General features: G+C 39.3%; 1 protein-coding gene across 1 annotated transcript in view; it reads left to right on the plus strand.

Annotated features, from left to right (window-relative positions):
* The first annotated feature begins 621 nt into the window (after window positions 1-621).
* The window catches only part of parvaa (parvin, alpha a), a 31375-nt gene continuing 6515 nt past the window's right edge, over window positions 622-25481 (plus strand). Inside the window, exons 1-11 of the mRNA XM_036568132.1 lie at window positions 622-890; window positions 13560-13649; window positions 14320-14390; window positions 14476-14578; window positions 16547-16687; window positions 19424-19539; window positions 20846-20904; window positions 22884-22903; window positions 23017-23078; window positions 23165-23233; window positions 23592-23693. Of these exons, the coding sequence (XP_036424025.1) occupies window positions 755-890; window positions 13560-13649; window positions 14320-14390; window positions 14476-14578; window positions 16547-16687; window positions 19424-19539; window positions 20846-20904; window positions 22884-22903; window positions 23017-23078; window positions 23165-23233; window positions 23592-23693 (969 nt within the window). The 5' untranslated portion in view covers window positions 622-754. The remainder of the gene's footprint in view (window positions 891-13559; window positions 13650-14319; window positions 14391-14475; window positions 14579-16546; window positions 16688-19423; window positions 19540-20845; window positions 20905-22883; window positions 22904-23016; window positions 23079-23164; window positions 23234-23591; window positions 23694-25481) is intronic.

Below are 25481 nucleotides of genomic sequence, written 5' to 3' on the forward strand. Positions count from 1 at the left end.
ATACACACACCTACACATACAAGAGGAAAGGCCAGTTAATCGAGTTTCTCTCCATAGTAACTCAAAAATCTATTACTTTTCTTAGTAAGAATTGGAGAATAATGTGTATAATAATGTGTAAACTAAACTTAGAACCACTTTCCCAGACTCAGACAGGTCTACGCCTGGACTAAAGAACATTTTCAGTGAAGAATCACCGCTGCCGTTGATATTTAGTCCAAGACTAGACTAAATCAATCTGTGGGAAACTGCCTGATAATCACCAAAACAGACTGCACTTCTATCCTAAAGTGCTGTGTGGACAGCATCAGGGTCAGCTTCTAGCTCTATTACATCTACCAGCTGTACAAACCTACAGGAAGTCCTGTCATGCATACTGTGTAAAGCACTGAACCTGACTGAAACAAACTCTTTTCATGCTGACCTGCAAAAGAATGTTATTCGAGCAGATGGAGGAAAAGTTATTGATGTCAACAAACTTGGAAATAACAGGTCTGAGTGAGCGCTGTGATGAGACTACTGTTATGTCTGGTATGGATCCTACCAGCCAATCGCAGCGCAGGGGGCGGAGTTTGTCGGAATACGGGTGGGAGAAAAAAAAAACCCAAACTAACGGCAACTTCACGCGCAGGGCGGGACTAGCAGGAATTCCGTTTCCGTTCCTGGGATTTTTTCTGTCGCTCAGAGAGGAAAAGAGAAGAAATCCTCACTTCCTCCTGTTTTTGTGTTTTTTTTAAAGGTATATCCTTAAAAAATGGCGTCTTCCCCACAGAAGTCTCCTTCCTCCCCCAAGTCTCCGACTCCAATCTCGCCGTCCTTCAGAAAGAAAGATGACTCGTTCCTCGGGAAACTTGGTGGGACTCTGGCCAGAAGGAAAAAAGCAAAAGAAGGTGAGGAAAGTGGGGAAAACTGGCTCTGGGCTCTCGGAGGGGTGTGAGGAGTGAGAGAGTCTCACAGTAGAGAAGGAGAGAAGAAATAAAGAGGCTGAAGTTGGCTTCTTCTTCGACTTTACCGCTCCACCTTAAATGGCGCCGCAGTTCCGCTCTGGTACCTGTGCACAGCGGAGTGACTGCTGCACCATTTAAGGTGGAACGGAAAAGTCTAATGTAAGTTGACGAGTAAGAAGCTCATTTTCGTCAACACGAGTCGAGAGTGAAGTTGGGGAAAGTTTGTGCGGTTGTTGAGGGTTTCAGCACAACTGACACGGAGTTTTCTACAGTTTTTACAGTCTTATTTACAGACTAGACAACAGAAGAGAGTGATGTGGAGGAATGTGTAGAGACGAGCACTGTGTGTTTGTGATTGTTTATAGATATTAGACTCTCTTAAAAATCAATAAACTAAGATTTCTATAGTCATATATATATATATATATATGTATGTATATGTATGTATATAAAATGACAAAACAGTACTATATACATGTAGTACTTCTATAAGACAGCACTATGTACAACCCCATTTCCAAAAAAAGTTGGGACACTGTGCAGAATGTAAATAAAAAGGCAATGCAATGATGTGCAAATCATGTAAACCAAGGAAAATACTTGAAGACAACATATCAAATTTTGAAATGGAGAAATTTTATTGTTATTGAATTTGATGCCAACAACATGTTCCAAAAAAGTTGGGACGGGGGCCTGTTTACCACTGTGTTTCATCACCTCTTATTTTACCAATACTCTGTAAGCGTTTGGGAACTGAGGAGACACTGCTGTAGTTTGGAAAGTGAAATGTTTTCCCGTTCTTACTTACTTAAATACAGGATTTCAGCTGCTCGTCAGTTCGGGATCTCCTTTGTCGTATTTTTCATTTCATAATGCGCCAAATGATTTCAGTAGTGACAGATCTGGACTCCGGGCAGGCAAGTTTAGCACTCAGATTCTTTTAATAAGAAGCAACGCTGTTGTAATACATGCAGAATGTAGTTTTACATTGTTTTGCTGAAATAAGCAAATCCTTCCCTGAAAAAGACGTCGTCTGGATGGCAGCAGATGTTGCCAGAACATATATATCGTTCAGCATTAATGGTGCCTTCACAGATGTGCACGTCACCCATACCATGTGCACTAATGCACCCCCATATCATCAAGGATGCTGGCTTTTGAACTGGGCACTGATAACAAGCTCAGTGGTCTTTAGCCCAGAGGACACAGTGTCCATGATTTCTAAAAAGAATTTCAGATGTTGATTCATCGGACAACAGGACACTTTTCCACTTCGCCTCAGTCCATGTACAGTTTCTTCTTTGCGTTTTAGAGTTTTAACTTGCATTTGTGGATGCAGTGATGAACTGTTTTCATAGACAGTGTTTTTCAGAAGTGTTTCTGAGCCGATGCAGTGATTTCCACTACAGAATCATGTCTGTTTTTAATGCAGTGCTGCCTGAGGGCCCAAAGTTCATGGCCAGCAAATACTATTTTTTGGCCTTGTCCATTGCATACAGAGATTTCTCCAGATTCTCTGAATCTTTTAATGTTATTCTGTACCGTAGGTGATGAAAAGCAAAACGTCTTTGCTATTTTGCGTTCAGAAACGTTATTCTTGAATTGTTGCACTATTTGCTCATGCAGTCTTTCACAGAGTGGTGAACCCCTCCTCATCTTTACTTCTGAAAGACTCTCTGAGATGCCTTTTTATACCTAATTATGTGACTGACCTGTTGCCAATTAACCACCAGGTGTTTTGGCATTGCGCCACTTTACCAGTCCTTTGTTGCCTCCGTCCCAACTTTTTTGGAATGTGTTGTTGGCATCAAATTCAAAATGGGCAGATATTTTTCAAAAAACAATGAAATTTCTCAGTTTAAACATTTGATATGTTGTCTTTGTACTATTTTCAATAAAATATAGGGTTTAAATGATTTGCACATCATTGCATTTTATTTTTATTTACATTTCGCACAGCATCCCAATGTTTTTGGAAATGGGGTTTTGTATATATAGTACTTTTATAAGACAGTACTGTATATATACTGTATATAGTGCTGTCTTATAAAAGTCAATTCTGACTCAGTAAGGAAGGATTTCACATCAAACCACTCTGACTTTGTCATATCTTAATGAATTAATTAAGTAAATTTTGAAAAATTGGTGGATTTCCCCTTAAACCGTTAAAACACTTTGTGGAAGTTTGACATTGCAGGGTGAGGTTGTCTTCAGAACTAGAGGAGATACAAAATGCTGTATGAAGAGTGTAAACTGTTAAGATATATTTGTTTTGCCTTAATTTTTTGGTGTGTCAGTGATCATTGCAGAAAATCCTTTCTGACAGTGTTCATCAGCATTTCGTCACCCCTCTAGTCCTGAAAACACCCTTGAACTGCTTTGTTATACTTTCCTAAAGTTTGTAAACGGCCCATATACTGTATTCTTCTTTCATTTTATTTCTTCTCGTGAGGTACACTTATAACACTTGGGTGTTTTTTTGTTTTTTTGTTTTTTTTTCCCTTTTGCACCAAAAGTGTCACGTCATGTTTCCATGACTGCTTTCCAACCTCTCTTAATCCCTTACAATTAAACAGGCTGTTTTTGTTGCTGTGCCTTTAAGACTGATATATGTAACTGAGCTGTTCTGATTGGCTCCCCTTTACTGGACCTCATTCAAAAAAGCTGAAGCACTTATTGTAACTTCAGTATGAATGGGTGGAGCTAAATTGCTTTATGCTGAATAGGAGGATACATGTACATATGCCGGTTTATGTCACATCACAAAACAGTGAATTTGACACAGGCAGTTTTTTCAGCTTAGTTTCTGTATATGAACTGTCTGGGTCGAGGAGTGAATGCTACACTTGGAAATACAGCAAGTGCACATCAAACTCTTTCAGTTAAAAAAACTAAGAGGAATATTTACTTTCTTGCTTTCCACACATTCTTCTCCGCTGTCCACAGACTATCCAGAGTGGTTGGATTTCCCAGCGTAGCCCCAAGATCTCATTGGATTTTAAATCGTGCCAGAATTTCTCTTTTAAGTGAACAGACAGTATAAACCAGGGGTCGGCAACACGCGGCTCTTTTACTGCCCTGTTGCAGCTCCACAGCAGAGTTAGATTTTTAGGTAAAAATAAAATAATCCTCCTTTACAGTAAAATAAAGCTCTGTTCATCGTTCAACACAGTTGAACAATAAATGGTCTTAAAAGCTGTAGTTATTGTAGCCTGTAACTGCTAATTCACCCTTTAACCCTGAAGATTGGCGTGCTGACTGCTGGTCACCATAGCAATGCAGATAACTGTCTCGCCTAGCTAGTGGCTAACGAAACAGCAAAGAGAAAGATTTAAGACAAACAGCGATAATTTGGAGATGAATGGGCTTATTTGAATTTATAATCACTCCAGCTGGTTTCCTGATACGTTTAATCTGCAACAAGAAACTGTCAAACATTAAAATTAGTCGTGAGGCTGAAGTCGCTTCTCATTCGTCAGCTTCTTATTTGAATTTTCCCGTTCCACCTCAAATGGTGCAGCAATTTCATTCTGGCACCTCAGGCACCATTTAAGGTGGAACAGCAAAATTCGAACAAGAAGTTGGAGAATGAGAAGCGACTTCAGTCTCATAAATAAATCCACCGTTGAGAGACATTTTACAAAAAAAAATCTATTTTTGAGGAAAAATTTCCTGCCAGAGATGCGAGAAAAGCGGCTATAGATGAGCTAAAGCTTAAAACAGAGCAAAGTAAGTCTGTGTTTTCAGTTTATATTATATTTTTAGCCTAAACTGGGACATTAGGACATACTGAGACATATTTATAGCCAAGATGGTAAAATGGAGATACAATATTGTGGCTCCCAAGGTGGTTTGATTTTTGTTAAAGGACCAAGTGGCTCTTCTTAACGTTCGGGTTGCCGTATCAACTCATGTACAACAGCTGCTAAACTTCAGTTTATGACATACAATCAGTTTTAAATTTACTTGTTTTGTTGATTTTCTTAAGACAAGTTAACACGTTCTCTGCAGAGAGCAAACTTAAATGTGGCATTTTTTAGTGTGCGGTGTTTATTTCTTTTTCACATATTGGGAAATATATATATATTTTTTTTTCAGTATGTTAAATTCAGTAAATAAACATTACAATATGCATTAAAATGTATAGAAGTTTGTTCTCTGTAGAGGATGTGTTCACTTATTTTCTACTTAGAAGCTCAATAGAACATGTCATTTGACCTGGCGTGCCCACAGTTTTGCATACGACTGTAGTATCCTGTATTGTTTATAGTAAGTGTCCCACATTACTGTATGATTCTTATAGAGGAAGAAGTTCCTGTAGTATTATTATATCTCTCTTTCATAAGGAGAGTTTTGTGTGGAGAACGTCTTGTTGTTTGTTCGAGTGATGTGAAAAAAATGAAAACGTAGCGAAGAAGTTTTGTTGTTGGCCGTCCAGTTCTGCTCCTGTACTGCGCTCTAAAACGTGTCCTGCAGGCATTATTATTTCAGTGATGTTAGTTATGGTGCCACGCCTGAAATGACTCCGCTGACTCGAAGCGGTTGGCACACTCTGTTTTAAATCTGTTGAGCCAGAACACTGAGCAGGTTTCAACAGCTTTTCTTCTGTAGGGCTGTATTGTTTATAACCCTGTCTGAGAGAAGTCTTCCTTCAGGTCCTGTACAGTGAGCTGCAGGCCCAGGCCGAGTGTGAGACCATGTATCGTAACCATGTAGGGTAGACTGACCGTACGAGTCAGAGATGAATCTGCACTGAGCTCAGCACACCCAGTCAGCTCAACCCATATTAATCACAGCATTTATGAAATATGACTGCTACAATAATTAACGCAAATGTGCTCATAATTTCCACATGAATAAAATACATCGCATCAACACATTTGTTTTTCTTTTGAACTTTTAGCAGTAACTGTGTTGATGTAATATATTTTATAGTACCTTAAATCTACTTATTTCAAATGTGTACATAATTTCCATATAAATAAAATTTACTACATGGACAAAAGTATTGGAAGCTTTTGTAACATCCCATTCCAAATCCATAGGCATTAATATGGAGTTGGTCCGCCTTTGCAGCTCTAACAGCTTCTACTGTTCTGGGAAGCTTTCTACAAGATGTTGGAGAGTGTCTGTGGGAATTTCTGTCCATTCATCCAGAAGAGCATTTGTGAGGTCAGGCACTGATGTTGGACGAGAGGGTCTGGCTCACAATCTCCATTCTAGTTCATCCTAAAGGTGTTGAATGGGGTTCAGGTCAGGGCTCTATGAGGGCCAGTCAAGTTCTTCCATACCAAACTCACCCAGCCAGGCCTTTATGGACCTTGCTCTGTGCACTGGGGCTCAGTCATGCTGGAACAGAAAAGGTTCTTCCCCAAACTGTTCCCACAAAGTTGGAAGCATAAAATTGTCCAAAATGTCTTGGTACTGAAGCATTAAGATTTATCTTCATTGGAACTAAGGGTTCTAGGCCAACCCCTGAAAAACAAACCCATAGCATCATCTCTCCTCCACCAAACTTTACAGTTGGCACAATGCAGTCAGGCAGGTAACGTTCTCCTGGAATTAGTCAAACCCAGACTCGTCTATCAGACTGACAGATAGAGAAGCGTGATTTGTTATTCCACAGAATACGTTTCCACTGCTCCAAAGTCCAGTAGCGCCATGATTTACACCACACCATCCGACGCTTGGGCATTGTGCTTGGTGATGTAAGGCTTGCATGCAGCTGCTCGGCCATGGAAACCCTGCCATGAAGCTCCCACAGTTTTTGTGCTGATGTTGATGCCAGAGGAGGTTTAGCGCTCTGCAGTTATTGAGTCAGTAGAGAGTTGGCGACTTTTTGCACTATGCTCCTCAGCACTTGGCGACCCGCTCTGTAACTTTACATGGTCTTTACATGGCCTGAGTTGCTGTGGTTCCTGAACTGATGTTGGACAGAAGGGCCTGGCTCCCAGTCTCCATTCTAGTTCATTCTCAATGTGTTTGGTGGGGTTTGATGTCAAGGCTCCATGTGGGCCAGTGAAGTTCTTCCACCCCAAACTCACCCAGCCATGCCTTTATGTGCCCCAGTGCTTCCACTTTTCAATAATACCACTCGCAATTGAAGTGGAATATCCTAGGAGGGAAAAAATTGTGTGAACTGGCTTGGTGGCATCCTATTACAGAACCACGCACGAATTCAGTGAGCTCTTTAGAACGGCTCATTCTTTCACAAATGTTTGTAAAGGCTGACTGCATGGCTAAGTACTTGATTTTATACACCTGCAGCAATGGGGCTGAATGAAACACTTGAATTCAATGATTACGATGTGTGTCCCAATACTTTTGTCCATATTGTGTATATCAGATCAGCACAGTTTTGTCTTTCAGTTTCTTTACTCTTGGTAACAATTGCGTTGCTGTAATGTATATTATTCATGTGGATATAAACATATCGTCAATCCTGGGACAAAACATTGGATCTCCATTTTTGTCTTTTTTTTTAGGCAGAATTTGGAAACATCAGTTGCCCTTTACATTATTTGGTCACAGTACAATACAATGTGTTTTCTGAACATGTACAGCACTGACCAGCTGAATCTCTCATTATAAAGAGAGCAAAATTAGTCCAGTTTAACTGGACTTGGTGTAACACAGTATGCTGAATACTGGATAAAAATCGGCGTTCACATTTTTGATAGTATTTTTTTAAAATGTAGCACTACTTGTTCTTTTTTCTCTGTTCCAGCTGATTAGATGTCTGAAAAAATAATTATCGTGACATATCGTGATATATACTCAATGTTTTGGAGAACAGCGACCCGACAACAACGACGTGTATACATTAATGATCATGTATACATTTTAATCAATTACGAGTTCACATTTGCATTGTGGTTTCCTTGGCCTGGACTATTAATATTAGCCCGTTTCACAATGTGCTGCACTACAGTCCCCAACATGCACTGTAATGTAATGTGCTCCGACTCCCCTACCCCAACAACAATCTATGGGACAGTGATTATATCTCAATTCTACACAATTCTATACAATTCCACACCAGTCATATCACCAAATGCACTAGCTGCGCTTTAGCTGCAGTTCCACCAATATAAACACTTAATGTCAGCTCAGCAGCTCAGAAACCGAGCCCAAGTATCAATGAACTTGCAGTAAAGTGAGGATGCCAGGTGACTTGTTCAAGGAAATAGGTAGGTTTAAAAGACTGAGCACCTGGGGACATTTAAACTTTGATTATTTCAAGGTCTGTTACAAGTGTCTGTATTTTACTGTTGAAGTTTCTGCATCTTTTGAATAAACAATGGCCAGTTTGGGTTACAGCACAACGTTAAAACTGAAATAAAAACGTAGTGTTCTCTGGCCCACGGATCTGTTGAGATTTTTTAATATGGCCCTTTTAGTGGTTGAGTTTAACACCCCGATCTAGACTTTTTCAGCCTAAATCTGTTGCATCTGTCGTATACAGTGAGGTGCTATGGACAGGTTTTTTTGGCAGTTTTTGTACTTAGAAAAGAACAGAAAATATGTTGACTCAGAGGCACTTATAATGGAAGCCGATAGGCAGTTGTTGCAGCGTAGTGATCATTTCTGTTTCTCTCATTTCTTTTAGTAAGCACAGGGAAACTGTTGTCTGTTGTGACTGCAGGTTCAGTACAGGTATGTAGCAGTTGGTGGGTTGAAAAATGCTGGAGTATTATTTTAAATTAAAAATCAGCTATTGAGTTTACACAGCACCCAGAGTGCTCTGCTTCCTCAGTCACAAGACTAGAGACCATAGATGAGTACAGCAGAGCCTCTCTCTCTCTTTCTCTTTCTCTCTCTCTCTCTCTCTCTCCCTCCCCCCCCCTCTCTCCCCCCCCCCTCTCTCTCTCTCTCCCTCTTCTACCTCCACATGAGCGTGTGTAAAGAATAGTGATCAGAGGACGTTGGTTGTGCTCCAGTGTTCATTTACGTGTGATTCATTGCGATGGTTCTGTGTCTCCATTAGCCTGTCACAGCTAACTGACACACGGCCGTTTTATTAGAGCCTGACCAGAGAGAGAGAGAGACACAGAGAGAGAGGAGGGTCTGAGACAGAGAGAGAGAGGAGGGAGAAAGACAGGGGAATGAGGGCGAGAGAGACATGATGATAAGAGAGAGAGATATTAGAATGAAAGCAAGAAGGTAGAGAGACATGGGGTGAGAGGGAGAGAGAAAGATGAGGGTGAACTAGAGAAGGGTGAGAGAGAGAAAGATGAGGGTGAGAGAGAGAGAAAGATGAAGATGAGAGAAAGTTAGAGAGAAAGATGAAGGTAAGAACGAAAGTGAGGGAGAGAGAAAGATGAGGATGAGAGAGAAAGTGAAAGAGAGACATGAGGATGAGAGAGACAGAGAGATGCAAGTGAGAGAGAGAAGCAGGAGAGACCTGAGGATGAAAGAGAGAGGTGTCTGGGAGTGAGAGAAAGCGAGAGAGAGAGATGAGCATGAGAGAGTTAATGTAAGGGGATCGAGAGAGAGGAGGATGAGAGGGAGACAAAGGTAAGAGGAGGGTCAGAGAGATGAATGAGAGTGGGAGAAAGAAAGAGAGATGAGAGTGAGACAGTGAAGATAAGACGAGAGAGAGAGAGATGAGGGTGAATGTGGGAGAGAGAGTGAGAGAGAGGAAGAGTGTAAATGTAAGAGATGTAAGAGGGAGAGAGAGAGGCTGTTCTTTGGGGGAGGGTCTGTGTGAAGGACAGTGAGCAGAGGGTGTGTCTGCAGAAAGGGAGGATGCTGAGAGAGGGAGAGGGAGAGGAGGGATGGGGTGTGGTGCTCTCTGTCCAGGTAGGAGCTCTTTTTACCTCATCATTCACTTCAGCTCCATCATCACTCACACACACACAGACAGACCACTGATCAGATTACCGTATTGGGACTGACCTCTTCATGCTCCGCCCACATATACATTCCTTTACAGCCGTTGTTATGAGGTTTCACAACCTCTACAGAATGTAGACAGTTATTCTGATCAGCCTGAGAAACTGGGAGCTGAGCAAATTCAGAGCGTGTTATGGATGCAGGATCATCGCAGAATCTTATCCGTATCAGCAGAGAATTCCTTTAAAAATATTGGACATATAATGATTGGACAGGAGTTTAGATTTGATCGATATTTTGATGTATTTATTGCACTCTGGAAGAGCCGAATGCGATGCTGGGTTTAATGACAGCTTTTTATTCACTTTTACTGCATTTATAATCCTACAGAAGTGAATGTCGTTCCTCTGTAATGCTAATCCAAGCACATTCAGTCATGCATGTTTATGTATATCATAAACGTTGAAGCATCAGCATCAGCAGATATGTACATGAAAAATATCGATCAACATCGGCCCACAATTCCCATATCAGTGCATCTTTGTGTTATCAGTTTCAGATGACATTTTATTTGTGTACGTAAGAAATGTCACTCTGTTAAGCTACATATCGCTGCTGTGGGAAGAAAACCTTGTATCTCCATTTTTGATGGCCTAATTTGAAAACGCCTGCTGCCTTTTACACTGTGTGTAAATTTAATGAAGAATAGACCAAAATTTATTGCATTATTTTTGTTATGTAACTGTCATCTAAATCCACACCACCTGTTGCTTGCTTTATTTCAGTTCCATCAACTGGCACGCATGTAGGCGTCACTCAGTATTGCACGTGCACATCAGAAATTGCTTCGTAGTATCGATATTCTGTTGCCAAAACTGATACTGGTATTGGTATCGTACGTTATCGATATCAGTGCAGCCCTACTTGCCACAAACATTTTCATTGCACAGATAATTAAACTTTTATGTATATCACACCATCATCTAAATGCTGAACTCACTCCATTCCTTCATAATTCAACAGAAAGTGGAATTTTTTTATACGTATGACTGAATAGTTGCAGTAGGTAACGGTGCATCAGTGAGCTGGAGGTGTGCGTTAAGCCTTTGTATGAATTTGCAGCGTCTTTTTAATGAGGCGGCGGGTGAGCAGCTGCGTGTGAGGAGCTGAGAGGGTGTTGATTGCTCGGATGTCGTCCGCAGCAGGAGGGGTTTGAAATCCAGCACAGGAAGTTCCGCTCTCTACAGGCATGGCTGGAGATGTCAGCGCGTGCAGTGGTGCATGCTGGGTAGTGGCGGGGGTGAAAGGCTCTCAGCATTTGCTTATGTTATTGGCTGATGGGGTTTAGGAGTTATGAATAATATGCCTTGGTGATTTTTTTTTTTATTGTGAAAGTTACTGATCTGAAGGTGAGTGAAAAGCGTGTATCATTTTACATTACATCCCTAGCATGAATATATATTAATTTTGTGAATGTATCACCTAATAATCGATTAATCAGCTTAAATGCAGCCTGTAAATGTGAAGAGCTGTAGCAGTAAAATGTTTGGCAGTGATCTGACTTGGGATGCATCGATACACTCTCAGAAAAAAAGGTACTAAACTGTCACTGGGGTGGTTCCCTCTAGGGTACATCTCAATACCTTTAGTCAGGGAACATAACTGTACCATAATCCATTGAAATTGAAATTAGATTTTCTAAGTTGTACTGACTCCACACACCCCGTCTCGTCTCCAGGACTTTTTATTTTATTGATCTGTTTTAAAATATTAGATTGTTAAAAGGTACAAATATGTACTTTTCACCTGGGAAAATGTATTTAGGGTTCACCATTGGACCTTAAAACCACTGTTGTACCTTTGAGGGAACATTTACAGGGTTTGTAACTTGATGAATGAAAAATGTACCTGCATAGTGCCGTTATTTCTAGCAGCATACTGGTATCAGGTATCGACCCAATACCGTGATCATGTACTCGTACTCAACTTCGTAAAAGTGCACCGATACCAACATCCGATACCACATAGTACCGTGTGACGTAAGCCGAGTGTACAACAAGGGTCTGCTTGTTCAGAGAAGTGTTTCTGACGCTGTGGAGGATCTACTGGTACTGATGTACTGTTGTACAGTACTGTGTGTATAACTTTCTTTGCAAACATGCCGTGATTCTCTGCTGAGCACTGCAGCATGTCAAAATAAAGGCCTCTCTTAACAATGCATGACAGCATGCCAGAATAAAGGCCTGTTCATGAGGACTTTTTTAATTCTGTCGTGGTTCACACCAGCTTCATCAACAAAACTACAACCCCATTTCCAAAAAAAGCAACATGTAAATAAAAACAAAATGCAGTGATTTGCAAATCATTGAAACCCTTTATTTAGTTAAATGTTGAAACTGAGAGATTTTATTGTTTTTGAATTTGGTACCAGCAAAATTTCAGAAAAGTTGGAACAGGGCAACAAAAGACTGGTAAAGTTTTGTAGTGTTAAAAAAACACTTGGTGGAAGATCTCTGGCCGTGATCTTTTGGCCCTCAGGTGCCATTGCATTTGTCGCTGCATCCACAAATGCATATTAAAACTCTACCATGCAGTTAAGAAACCATATATAAACAGGATCCAGAAACGCTGCTGCCTTCTCTGGGCCCGAGCTCATTTAAGACTAACTGGGGCAAAGTGGAAAAGTGTTCTGTGGTCCGACTAATCAAAATTTGAAATTCTTTTTGAAAAAACATGGTCGCCATGTTCTCCGGACTTATCATTCAGCTTGTTATCAGCACACAGTATAGGGGTGCATTGGTGCACATGACGTGTGATCTGTGAAGGCACCTTTAATGCTGAATGATATTTACAGGTTTTGGAGCAACATATGCTGCCATCCAGATGACATCTTTTTCAGGGAAGGCATTGCTTATTTAAGCAAGACAGTGTCAAACCACATTCTGCGTGTATTACAGCAGTATGACTCCATTGTCAAAGAGTCTGGGTGCTAAAGTGGCCTTCCCGCAGTCCAGACCTTTCACCCATTGAAAACATCTGGCGCATTATAAAACCGAAAGACCCCGAACTGTTGAGCAGCTGAAATCCTATATCGAGCAAGAATAGGAAAACATTTCACTTTCAAAACTACAGTAATTGGTCTTGTTGGTGTATTGTTAAAAGAAGAAGTGATGCAACACAGTGGTAAACATCCTGCTGTTCCAACTTTTTTGGAACGTGTTGCTGGCATCAAATTCAAAATGGTCATATGTTTTCAATCATCAATCATCAATTCAGTGTAGATTAAAGAATGTAAAAATATATTTTTAGAAAATTAAATGGTTTTTAAGATGTCTGTAGTAACTAGTTAGGCTTTGCAGCTCTAAAATAAAAGAACGCGGTTGAATATGAAATACTAGTCCAGTGTACCTTGTTTTAAGTCCCTTATCACTGGAATTTTTTAACCACTTCTCACGGTAGCATAAAACACCATTTCAGCCTGTTTTGATTGTCCTTTAGTTTAGCCTTGAATCTATTGAATTAGAAAATTTTTAAATGATTTAATTAAATTTTTATTATTTTGAATTAAACAATTTTATTTTATTATATTATTATAAATTTCCAACAAGTTGATTACCCTTTCGCTGGCAGGATGACCAATATGAAGCCAGCAGAAAGAGATCATACAACATTATCACATGATACGGTATGATGTGCTGTACTGTTACACTCCTGATTTTTGACAGTTCAAATAAATAATATTAATTTCTTGGTCATGTTCTGTCTTGTGTGCTGTAGTGTCGGAGCTGCAGGAGGAGGGGATGAATGCCATAAACCTACCACTGAGCCCCACTCAATATGAGCTGCATCCAGAGGACACCATGCTGGGTACTGAACACTCACACTCATACACACTTCTCAGTCTCACATGCGTGTGATTTTCCTTCTCCAACCTTTTCACAAGCCTCTAATTATCAGATTTAAAACCAGCGCATCCACTGATTATAAAGCCAATGCTAAGGTCTGCTGGGTTGGAGAATACTTGAAACTGGGAATAATGGTAAGACTGGGTTTCATTGGAAATTTGATACAGTTACAGTTGGTACAGATGACTTTAATCTGATAATTTCTGACCAGTACTTTTTCGATACATTTTCAAACGCAAGCATGCATATATATATATATATATATATATATATATGTATATATATATATATATATATATAGGTATATAGATATATATATAAGGTATATAGATATTTGTAACTTACTGTTAATAATATGCGTATGACTTTAAATTTGATAGCTGATCAATTTTGGAATAAATGTGCTGATTGGCTCTGATGCTGATGAGACTGAATACTCCGTTATTGAAATTTGGTGCTGAAAGACAGAATTTTTCATTTCTCTATAGTACTGAAGTGCTTTATTCAATCTGATGAAAGTAAAATCTGAATACACAGACATTAAGTTGGATGACTTGGAGGACCTGACAGCCTTTGCTTTATGATATCAGTGTCTTTTAATGACCAGTGTCTTCATCTTTCTCTTCTAACAGAGGAGAACGAAGTTCGCACCATGGTTGACCCAAACTCCAAAAAAGACAGTAAACTGCAGGAACTCATCAAGGTTAGAATAAGGAGCTCCATCATACGGCCTTTTAGCCACAATATGCAGATATCACTGTTTGGTTAATGTTTAATACCTCAATCAGGTGCTGATTGACTGGATCAATGATGTGCTGGTGGGAGAGAGGATCATTGTGAAGGACCTGGCAGAAGACTTGTATGATGGACAGGTTCTGCAGAAGCTCTTTGGTGAGTGTAATCTTCTTGTTCTCTTCAAAAGAAGCTAGTATTCATTTGTGTGCTTAGTACTTGTAAACTTTTTTTATTTGAATTGTTTAAGGCTGGGACTGCAGCTGAAAAGTTCCTGGTTGACTAACATTATATTTTACATATAAATAGTTGATAAATAGTTGATAAATCTACATTTTATACACATGTATGGGCTGTTAATAGTCATACATTATTAACAGCACAATATTTTTTTTGGTGGACATCGATAATTTGGAGACTAATGGACATTTTATAAGATCTCCAGCTGGTTTCCTGATAAGTTTAATCTGCAACAAGAAACTGTCAAACACTAAAAGACGCAAAGCTGTAGTCAGCTTCTCATTCTCCAACTTCTTGTACGAATTTTCAAATGGTGCAGCAGTAACATTCTGGCGCCTCAGGCATCATTTAAGGTGGAACGGGAAAATTTGAACAAGAAGCTGGTGAATGAAAAGCATTGAGACATTTTACAAGACACTATTCCACTTTTGCGGAAAAGTTTCCTGCCGGAGATGCGAGAAAAGCAGCTATAGCTGAGCTAAAGCTTAAAGCAGAGCAAAGTAAGCCTGCGATTTCGTTTATATTATATTTTTTTCATCTTATACTAGTACATTAACACACACTGAGACATATTTACAGCCAATATGGTAAAATGGACACAAAATGTTGTGGCTCCCAAGGTAGTTTGATTTTTGTTGAAAGGACAAAATGGCTCTTTTTGGGTTGCCAAACCCTTGGGTTACACCCTAAAAACGTGATCTTGTAAACCATCTGTAGTAGTGCAGGCTGAAGCCCAGCTGTAGCGTGCTGTATGTTGCTACTATAGAATCTATGATTGTAGCACTCTCATTCAAATACAGCTTTTAAATGGCTTTTAAATCAGTAACTTGGGCAGACTATGCTTGACAGTGCTTAGGGGAGAACTATGGATAAATCAACCAGCAGCAAACTAGCAAAAGCAACAGCAAAGTGGAGCTCCAGTTCCCGTCACGAGATCCACTGTAACAAGAATCCGTGAGCTCTATAAACAAGAGTGTGATGCTACCATCACAGACGAGTTTAACAATTGACTGTGTATATGACCAGTCGTACGCAAAAGTTTGAAGTTATTATCCCAAATTATGTTATATTGATCTGAGTGATTTTGTTTTCTGCACAATTTCTACTGATTTTCTACTTATTTATACTCATTCTACTTATTGAGTTAAAATAAAAACATAAAATGAAACAAAAAATGTGCCATAACTTTTGCACAGGCCACATTTTATTTATTTTTTTCCCAATATGTTAAATTCAGAAGATAAACAGTAACTGTACAGTAAAGTGTGCAGAAGTGTGTTCTCTGTAGAGTGTTATGTGTTCACTTATTTTCACTTAAAAAAACTACAAAACATGTCATTAGACCAGGGGTGCCCACACTTTTGCATATGACTGTATGATATATACAATCTCTGGTTGAAACCTGCAGCCACTGCTGCTCTCACTGGACACTGGTGATGAAAACTAGAGTCTTCACTCGGTGGAAATCATATGATTTTCATGTTTATTTCATGTTTATTTCATGTGAACTCTGCAATCACGCAATAAAAATAATGTTATTAAATGATTGAAGGTAATAAATACATTATGATTGAACTTATTTACGTGCTCCAAACATACTGCCTAAAATGGAAAAAATTGTTTCTTTGTGGTCAAATTTGAGCAAATAAGACAAACATGGTTAATCACGATTAACTACACAAAATAATGCAAATAAATAACTCATGCAGTTCTTTACTACAGTGCAGGAACACTAGGCGCTTATCATCCTATCAGTTTGTAGACTCAAAAAACCTAACTGAGCACAAACGCATAAATGATATGTCTGCATAATCACTCATCTCTTTCATCTCCTGTTTTCTTTTTGTCACCCTCCGTATTCTTCCCCATCTTTATCGGCCCCTTCAGAGAAGCTTGAGGGTGAGAAGCTGAACGTTGCGGAGGTGACACAGTCTGAGATCGCTCAGAAGCAGAAGCTTCAGACGGTTCTGGAGCGCATCAACGATGCTCTGAAAGTCCCCACCAGGAACACCAAGTGGAACGTCGACTGTAAGCCTCTGGAATTCTCTGTAAAAGTGGGGGGAAGTGGTTGGCGATGGAATCTGCCATTAACAACGTGAAGATCTGTGTTTTCTGACCTTGCAGCAACAAACAAAACGGACAAAGGAATGTGTAACAGGTTTAACACTCTGATTGACAAATGCTAGCTTTGCTGTTCAAAGCCTATAACACTTAAAGGCGCTGTCTCAGGCAGGTCTATTGAGTTTGTGTGCTTCCAGTTAGCTGAAGCAGAGAGTGCAAGGCTTTTGTGTTGATCAACTGCCGTTTGAATTTTATGGGTCAGGGCATTTTAACAAGCCTATTGATTTTGCATTACATGGAAGTGATTTGTCGATCCTCTAATACCGAGTTTAAAGCCTTTATTAGAGATCCCAGCAGGTGCCCAGCTGTTTTAAGTTCTGCGAGTGAAGAGGCTTTTGAATAAGTGTCTTCACTACAGCACCTAGCATGAGTTTTTTATGATGATTAAATTAGCTACAGTTTAGGGCCGCAACAAATACAAATTAGATAATAAAAATATTTGAATATGATACAGCCGGTTATGTGGCTAACCGATACTTTTACCTCTGTTATGAAAAACACAGTTTGGTGCACCAGTTTATTTTAGGCAACATTTTAGCATCAAGCTAGCATTTGGCTAGATTTGTTTTTCAAGCTAATTGCTAACTTAGAAACCAGGAGAGTGCGGTAGTACTTTGTCTACAGAAAACAAGAGATCTGCCTGCACCCCACACAAAAATACACTGTTTGTGATTGGGCAGTGGCTGTTGCCAGTGTTGAGGGACGAAAACCCACCAGAATCTCCACTATACTCCGATCAGGCAAAACATTATGACCACCTCCTTGTTTCTAAGCTCATTGTCCATTTTATCAGCTCCACTTACTATATAGGTGCACTTTGTAGTTCTACAGTTACAGACTGTAGTCCATCTGTTTCTCTGCATACTTTGTTAGCCCCCTTTTACCCTGTTCTTCAGTGGTCAGGACCCCCATAGACCCTCACAGAGCAGGTACTATTTGAGTGTTGGATCATTCTCAGCACTGCAGTAACACTGACGTGGTGGTGGGGTGTTAGTGTGTGTTGCGCTGGTCTGAGTGGATCAGACACAGCAGTGCTGCTGGAGTTTTTAAACACCTCAGTGTCACTGCTGGACTGAGAATAGTCCACCAACCAAAAATATCCAGCCAACAGCGTCCTGTGGGCAGCATCCTGTGAGCACTGATGAAGGACTAGAGGATGACCAACACAAACTGTGCAGCAGCAGATGAGCTACCGTCTCTGACTTTACATCTACAAGGTGGACTGACAAGGTAGGATTGTCTAATAGAGTGGACAGTGAGTGTTACTGCGGTGCTGAAAATGATCCACCACCCAAATAGTACCTGCTCTGTGAGGGTCTATGGGGGTCCTGACCACTGAAGAACAGGGTAAAAGGGGGCTAACAAAGTATGCAGAGAAACAAATGGACTACAGTCTGTAACTGTAGAACTACAAAGTGCACCTATATAGTAAGTGGAGCTGATAAAATGGACAATGAGAATAGAAACAAGGACATAATGTTATGCCTGATCGGTGTTGTTGAGATGGCCGTCAAGACTCTATTCCAAATGCTTTTAGAGCTCTAACATGAGTTGATAATGTCTGTTTTAATTGCTCAGCGCAGTCCAAATAAGTTACCTACTGTTCTGGATTGCTAGCGTACTCTCTCCTACATTTATTCCTAAGAGTAAATAAGGGGAAACTGGCTAGCTAGTTATACAGAGCAATCAAAGACTTACAGTGCTGTGCAAAAGTCATCCTTTGTTTAATTCTCATTCAGAAGGCCATTAAGTTTTTTCAAGCAGAAAACGTATTAAACAGTAAATTACACAAATATAATATAATAACATTTTCAGTATTTAAAGTATCCACTCTTTGCCTTTATAACAGCTTCTGTTTTTTTCAGGAGACTCACTTTCAGTTTTTCAGAGAAATCTGCAGGAGTTTTTCACACCTCCAAAGTCTTAGAAGTTGGTTGTTTTTTCGCTTCTCATGATCCAAGCTGTCCTAAACTCTGGGGTGGTCAGTCCATCGTTCTGATCCATCGTTCACATCCTTTCAGACCCATAGTGCTAAGTTGTCTCACAGTGGAAGGATGGACAGAAACACCTGGATGTTTTCAGATCTGAAGCAGCTTGATTTTCTCCTCTCTCTCAAAGATGAAAGCTTTCAGTGCTGTCTTCCAGGTGGTTGTTAGGAGACTCATTTTCTCTGTAGCTTTTCATCATTTTTTGAGCTCCAGTTTTAGAAACTCCTTTTCCTGTTGGTTTTCCTCAGAAATATGTCCTCAAAAATGAATAACTTGTACATTTTTGACTGGAAATGAAACAATGAAGGGTGGTATGTTTTGCACAGGACTGTATACAGACTGCACCGGCATTAAGACGAACCCAGTTTAGGGTGTGTGATGATATACAGTGCTTTTAAGCAGCTTAAATTTTTATTGTATTGTAATTGTGCAAAGAAAATATACTATTATTATTATTATTATTATTATTATTACACAGTATATTATCAAGGATAATTCATTTTAAATTCCCATTTGAGTCTGGGAGGATAATAAACAGCATATTTTATTTCTATCCTTCATATTTTTTACTAAATTGTTAAATACATTTAATAATTTGTTCAGTTAGTTGGTCACTAAACCAGACTGTCTCTCTTTTTCTCTGCTACTTTGTTAGCGGTTCATGCTAAAAGCATCGTGGCCATCCTTCATTTGCTGGTGGCGCTTTCTCAGCACTTCAGAGCTCCAATCCGCCTCCCTGACCATGTGTCCATTCAGGTGGTGGTGGTTCAGGTAAGAGAACTCGAATGGTCATGACTGAAGAGAGGGAGTGTAAACGATGCCTTAGCATTAAACTTGCCAAACGCTTAAATATCTAGGCAAACAGCAGCTATTTGTGCCTCTAAGTCAACTCTTCTCCTTTAATAATGTTATTACTCAGTGCTTCAGTTTCACTTACTTTCTTATGTGAGACACAGATTCATAGCTTTTTATTGTTTGTGTCCCGGGCTACCATTTTGAGCAGTTTTTATTCTGATGAAACAAGTCAGTGATGAGTGTTTCCATAGTGAATCTGTGTGCACACTCGCTCAGAAACTATTACAGTACATTCAAGCATGGAGCTTCTTTTATACAGTGAGTGTGTTTACATGCACTTAATAATCCGATAACTGCAGAAAATCAGACTTTGCCAGTAATCCGATCAACGCATTTACCTGAACTTGAGTAATCAGATAATGGGAAACTCCAGGTCTACATGAGTCAGACAGTAATCATATTTCTGCTTTGCAACCACCCAATAAACTCACAGAAGAAGACGTGATGTAAGGTAAAACTCAAACTTCATGCTACGCTTTTTTTAAACATTGGACCAATTTACTTTTACTTACACTTTAAATACACTGTACTCAAGCGTGTATTTAGTTTCAGCGTCGCTCCAAACTGCTTGCTTATTTCTGGTAAACGATGTGTTTTTGCACATGCGCAGACTCAGAAATCCGAAAGAAATCAGAGTAAGAGTTTACATGCACTGAGAAATCTGATTACTGAGCTAAAATCCAGCTCTCGTTATCAGATTTCTTGATCAGATTTCTAGACCTTACTCTGATCTAAGAAATCTGAGTAGGCTGTTTACATGACCATTTGAATAATAAGATAACTGCAGAAATCTGATTATGATCAGATTATTGAGTGCATGTAAACACACTCACTGATAGAACACATGATAACACACAGAAAACTCCACATTCTGATCTATGTTACTATGAACTCCACATGCTGATCTATGTTACTATGACCAACATGGGCATGCATCCATATTGACTACTCAGATTTAAAACAGTTAAAGGAGATAAAGATTCTGAATCTTTAGCAAGACATTTGGCACAATAGGTTTTAGAGGTAGAGAACAGATGAGTCAGGTGAATTACTTGCAAATTCCTACGGACTGAGACGCCACATCAACCTCAACTGAATATTTTTTGTTTTACACCCGTTATGTGTGTGAAGTGAGTGTCTTTCGGAGCTTGTGAGTTTATCCAGATGTTTCAGTCACATTTCTTTGCTTCATTCAGTCGTGTTCTTCTTTCTGTTTGTCCAGAAACGAGAGGGAATCTTACAGTCTCGTCAGATTCAGGAGGAGATCACTGGCAACACTGAGTAAGTCCATGCTGCTGTAATTTAAAGGGCCCTTATTATACATTTTTATTGTATTTTACTTTTTTGTACTTACTTTTTGTTCAACTTGTGATATTTGTGTGGGTTTATGTAGCAAAACCGATTTTATTCATCCTCTTGTATTCTTTAGAACTACACACGCTGTTTTTGTATCAGTGCCTTTAAGACAGATATATGTTAATAATCTCTGTTCTGATTGGCCGTCTTGTATTCTATCTCATTCAAAAAGCAGTCTAGGCTGAAACACTCATTACAGCTTCACCCTGAGTAGGTGGGGCTACTGTAGGCTGAATATGTAATGTCATGAAAACCATTGCATTTACATACATCCACATAAACAGTTAACTCAGAATGGGCTGTTTTTGTAGCTTAGTTTGCATATATGGACTGTATGGACAGAGGTGAATGGAGTGACATTTTACATGTTACATGGAACTTTTAACACTGTTTACATATAACTACTAACTCTTTTATTTCACAAAACTCAGGGGAAATGGGCCCTGTAAATTTCAGTTAACTTTACAGAAGAGGGAAAAAAACATTCTTAACTTGTAATGAAAATAATTTTCCAGGTATTTTTGGACCTTTTCTGTTGCTCTCCTCAGATGTTCATTTTTAACACGGTGCAGGTAGCTGGAGTTTTCAAATCATACAAGAAGTGAAGAAGTTGATAATCAGAAATTATACAATTTAGTAGCTTCAAAACAAATGTTGCTCGACATTTCCGTTTGTCTCGTGTGTCCTTTTGAGGATTTTGATGAATTATAGTTGTTCTTTTTCCGTTTGTCTCGTGTGTCCTTTTGAGGATTTTGATGAATTATAGTTGTTCTTTTTCCGTTTGTCTCGTGTGTCCTTTTGAGGATTTTGATGAATTATAGTTGTTCTTTTTCCGTTTGTCTCGTGTGTCCTTTTGAGGATTTTGATGAATTATAGTTGTTCTTTTTCCGTTTGTCTCGTGTGTCCTTTTGAGGATTTTGATGAATTATAGTTATTCTTTTGAGTATTCTGTCAGCTGAAATTGGCCCAGTGCTGAATAGTGGGGCATAAGATTCCACTACATTAGCCTTGTAGCTTCAGTTCAGTACAAAAGAAGCTTCATACACCAAAGTTGTCTCGGGTGATTTACTACATTTAAGGTAAAATAAAAAAAAACTGTGAACTTTTGAATAATATAATGAAAATGATCATGAATTTATCTTCATCGCATGTATCCTGTGCTGATGGACTCTAAAGGGCCCACAGCAGCTGGGGGCTTTCTGTGTGTGTGCATGTTTGTGTGAGTGTGTGGGTGTGTGTGGGTGTGTTTGTGTCTGTTATCACTAGTTGTGTGTGCGCTGCTCAGGCAGCTGGTTGGTGGGATGAAATTTTCCAGAATCAGACCAGAATGAAATATACACCGATCAGGCATAACATTATGACCACCTCCTTGTTTCTACGCTCATTGTCCATTTTATCAGCTCCACTTACTATATAGGTGCACTTTGTAGTTCTACAGTTACAGACTGTAGTCCATCTGTTTCTGTTACTGCAGTGCTGAGAATGATCCACCACCCAAATAGTACCTGCTCTGTAAGGGTCCATGGGGGTCCTGACCACTGAAGAACAGGGTAAAAGGGGGCTAACAAAGTATGCAGAGAAACAGATGGACTACAGTCTGTAATTGTAGAACTACAAAGTGCACCTACATAGTAAGTGGAGCTGATAAAATGGACAATGAGCGCAGAAACAAGGAGGTGGTCATAATGTTATGCCTGATCGGTGTATGTGTGCAAGGGTAAAAGGGTAAAATAAAAATCTTTATATTTATGTTTTAATTGTAATAATTCCTTTACATTTAACCCAAATAGTGTCAGAGACTTATTGCTCGATCAAGGTAGAGCTTCATGTTTGTGAAAGCCTTTCTGTTGTTCTTTAACCTCCTCTAACCTGATTTGGATCTCCCGTCTGTTTTTTTTCTATAGGGCTTTATCAGGCAGGCATGGTAAGTGTTAGGAGGATGACCTAATTGCCCAGTATTTACTACTTACCCAGCATTTTAATAATTCATTTGTTTGTTTCATTAGATTTCCAAAACCTTTTGTTTTCTCCCCATAGAGCGTGATGCGTTCGACACCCTGTTTGACCACGCCCCTGACAAGCTCAGTGTGGTGAAGAAGGTAATGAATCCAGACAATTAACATATTAGTCAATGGTTTGAAACCGATACCACTTTATCAGACTGAAACTGCTGAACTCTGTGCAGACTCTCATCACCTTTGTCAACAAACACCTGAATAAACTGAATCTGGAAGTGGCCGAACTGGACACACAGGTACTGACCTGCAGCTAAGATTGGGTGAAACTTTGAACGAAAGGTGTGCGTTAGCTAAATCAGCACTTTGTGTTTATGTGGCTGTTCTGTAACTCATGAGCTTTCAGTTTTGTTCCTGGCTTATAACCTCAGGCCTCAGGGGCTCCTGCCAAAAAGAAATCATGTGAAACGCTGGAACATTTTATATTGAGGTTGATTAATGTGTTTTGTCCCTAAATAAAAAAAATAATCTCTGGCCAAAGCAGGATCAATACAATGCTTTATCCATTCACACAGCAGTAGTATAGTTATCTCCATTACTGATGGTTTGTTTCTGGTTGTTGTATAATGTTGTGGTGTAATTGCTGTGTGTCTTCAGTTTGCAGATGGTGTGTACCTAGTTCTTCTGATGGGACTCCTGGAGGGCTACTTTGTGCCTCTCTACAGTTTCTTCCTCACTCCTGAAAACTTTGAACAAAAGGTGTGAACTTGCTGAATCATCAATAAATGGGTTTACATCCGCTTTATTATCCGATTAACTGCAGAAAATCAGGTTTTGTCAGTAATCCGAGCGACGTGTTTACATGCACTTGAGTAATCAGGTAATGGAAAAACTCCGGGTCTACATGAGTCAGACAGTAATCAGATTTTTGGTTTGAAACCGGCCAATAAACTCACAGAAGAACTCAAACTTAATAGCGCATTTTTTTTTTGGTTAAAAAAAAAAACATTGCGCCCTTTTACCTAAAACTATGAATGTACATCATGTGGAAGATGAAAAATATTTAAATCCTTTATTTCGTCAAGCATGTAGTTTCAGCGTCGCTCCAAAGGTGTTTTGCTGCCGTCTCATGGCAGCGCTGCTTGCTTATTTCCGGTACCGTCGTCTGTTTTCGCACATGTGCAGACGGAGAAATTCGAAAGAAATCAGAGTAAGAGTCTACATGCACTGAGAAATCTGATTACTGAGCTAAAATCCAGCTCTCGTTATTGGATTTCAAGGCCTTACTCTGATATAAGAAATCAGAGTGTGCTGTTTACATGACCCTTTGAATAATCAGATAACTGCAGAAATCCGATTATGATTGGATTATTGAGTGCATGTAAAACACTCAGTGACTTGTGTAGCCTAATACATCTTGAAATCCATGAACTTTCATTTTGATTTTCTGTTTTGGTCAGTCCCTCAGTAGTTTTGCAGTTATTTTTTAAGCTGCATTGACTCGATACACACTGTTTTGACTTTTTTTGTCTTCTATTTTAAAAAGCAAGATTATACAAAATGTACAAATTATGCGCTTTTCCCCTGGGAAAAAGAATATGCACACACACACACACACACACACACACACACACACACACACACACACACACATATATATATATATATATATATATATATATATATATATATATACATACATATATATATATATAGACTTAAAACTCACTGAAGCTTCACAGTTGTTGTACCCTCAGTACATTTACATTGTATGTGCCTTGGGTAATGAAAATGTTCCTGTACTGTACCCTTATTTCTGACAGTGCAGGGCTGGGCAGTATGACAGATTTATCTCAAACATATCTTTGAAGTCGTTTTAACGATGCTCATCCCAATATTTATTTTTCCTAATTTGTGCCATGTTTTAAAAATGCATTCAAAACTGAGTGCCATGATTTTTCATCAACATTTGCACTGCAGTCAGTCAAGCGATTAAGCTGTCTTGGACTCCTGGCTTAATGAGGATTAGGAGTTATGATCTCCCAACAGCTGCTTCATAGGTTGGCTCTTTCTTAAGGGTCATTCAGGCCTAAAACTAGTGTGTCATTTCTTATTTGTTTTGTTAGGAAGTCTGTAGTGCAGCATTGCATTCCTCAACCTCATCAGTTCAACAGAATTCTCAGCATTGCCTAACTGCAATACCCAGCATGCATTATGCCAAATCCTGACTGCTAGCTAATTTACATCTAGAAAGAAAGGTTCTATGCAGGTACATTTTTCATTCCTCAAGCTACAATGTGAATGTTCCCTCAAAGGTACAACAGTTGTTTTTAAGGTGTAGTTTGCACCTTAAGTAAGTTTTTCCAGGTGAAAAGTACGTATTTGTATCTTTTCATAACCTAATATTTTAAAACTGAACAATAAAATTAAAAAGCCTGGAGACGAGACGGGGTGTGTGGAGTCAATACAGCTTAGAGAATATAATTTCTGTGGATTATGGTACAATTATGTTCCCTGACTAAAGGTACTGAGATGAACCCTTGAGAG

This window comes from Colossoma macropomum, unplaced genomic scaffold, assembly GCF_904425465.1.
Source record: "Colossoma macropomum unplaced genomic scaffold, Colossoma_macropomum, whole genome shotgun sequence".
Lineage (NCBI taxonomy): Eukaryota > Metazoa > Chordata > Actinopteri > Characiformes > Serrasalmidae > Colossoma > Colossoma macropomum.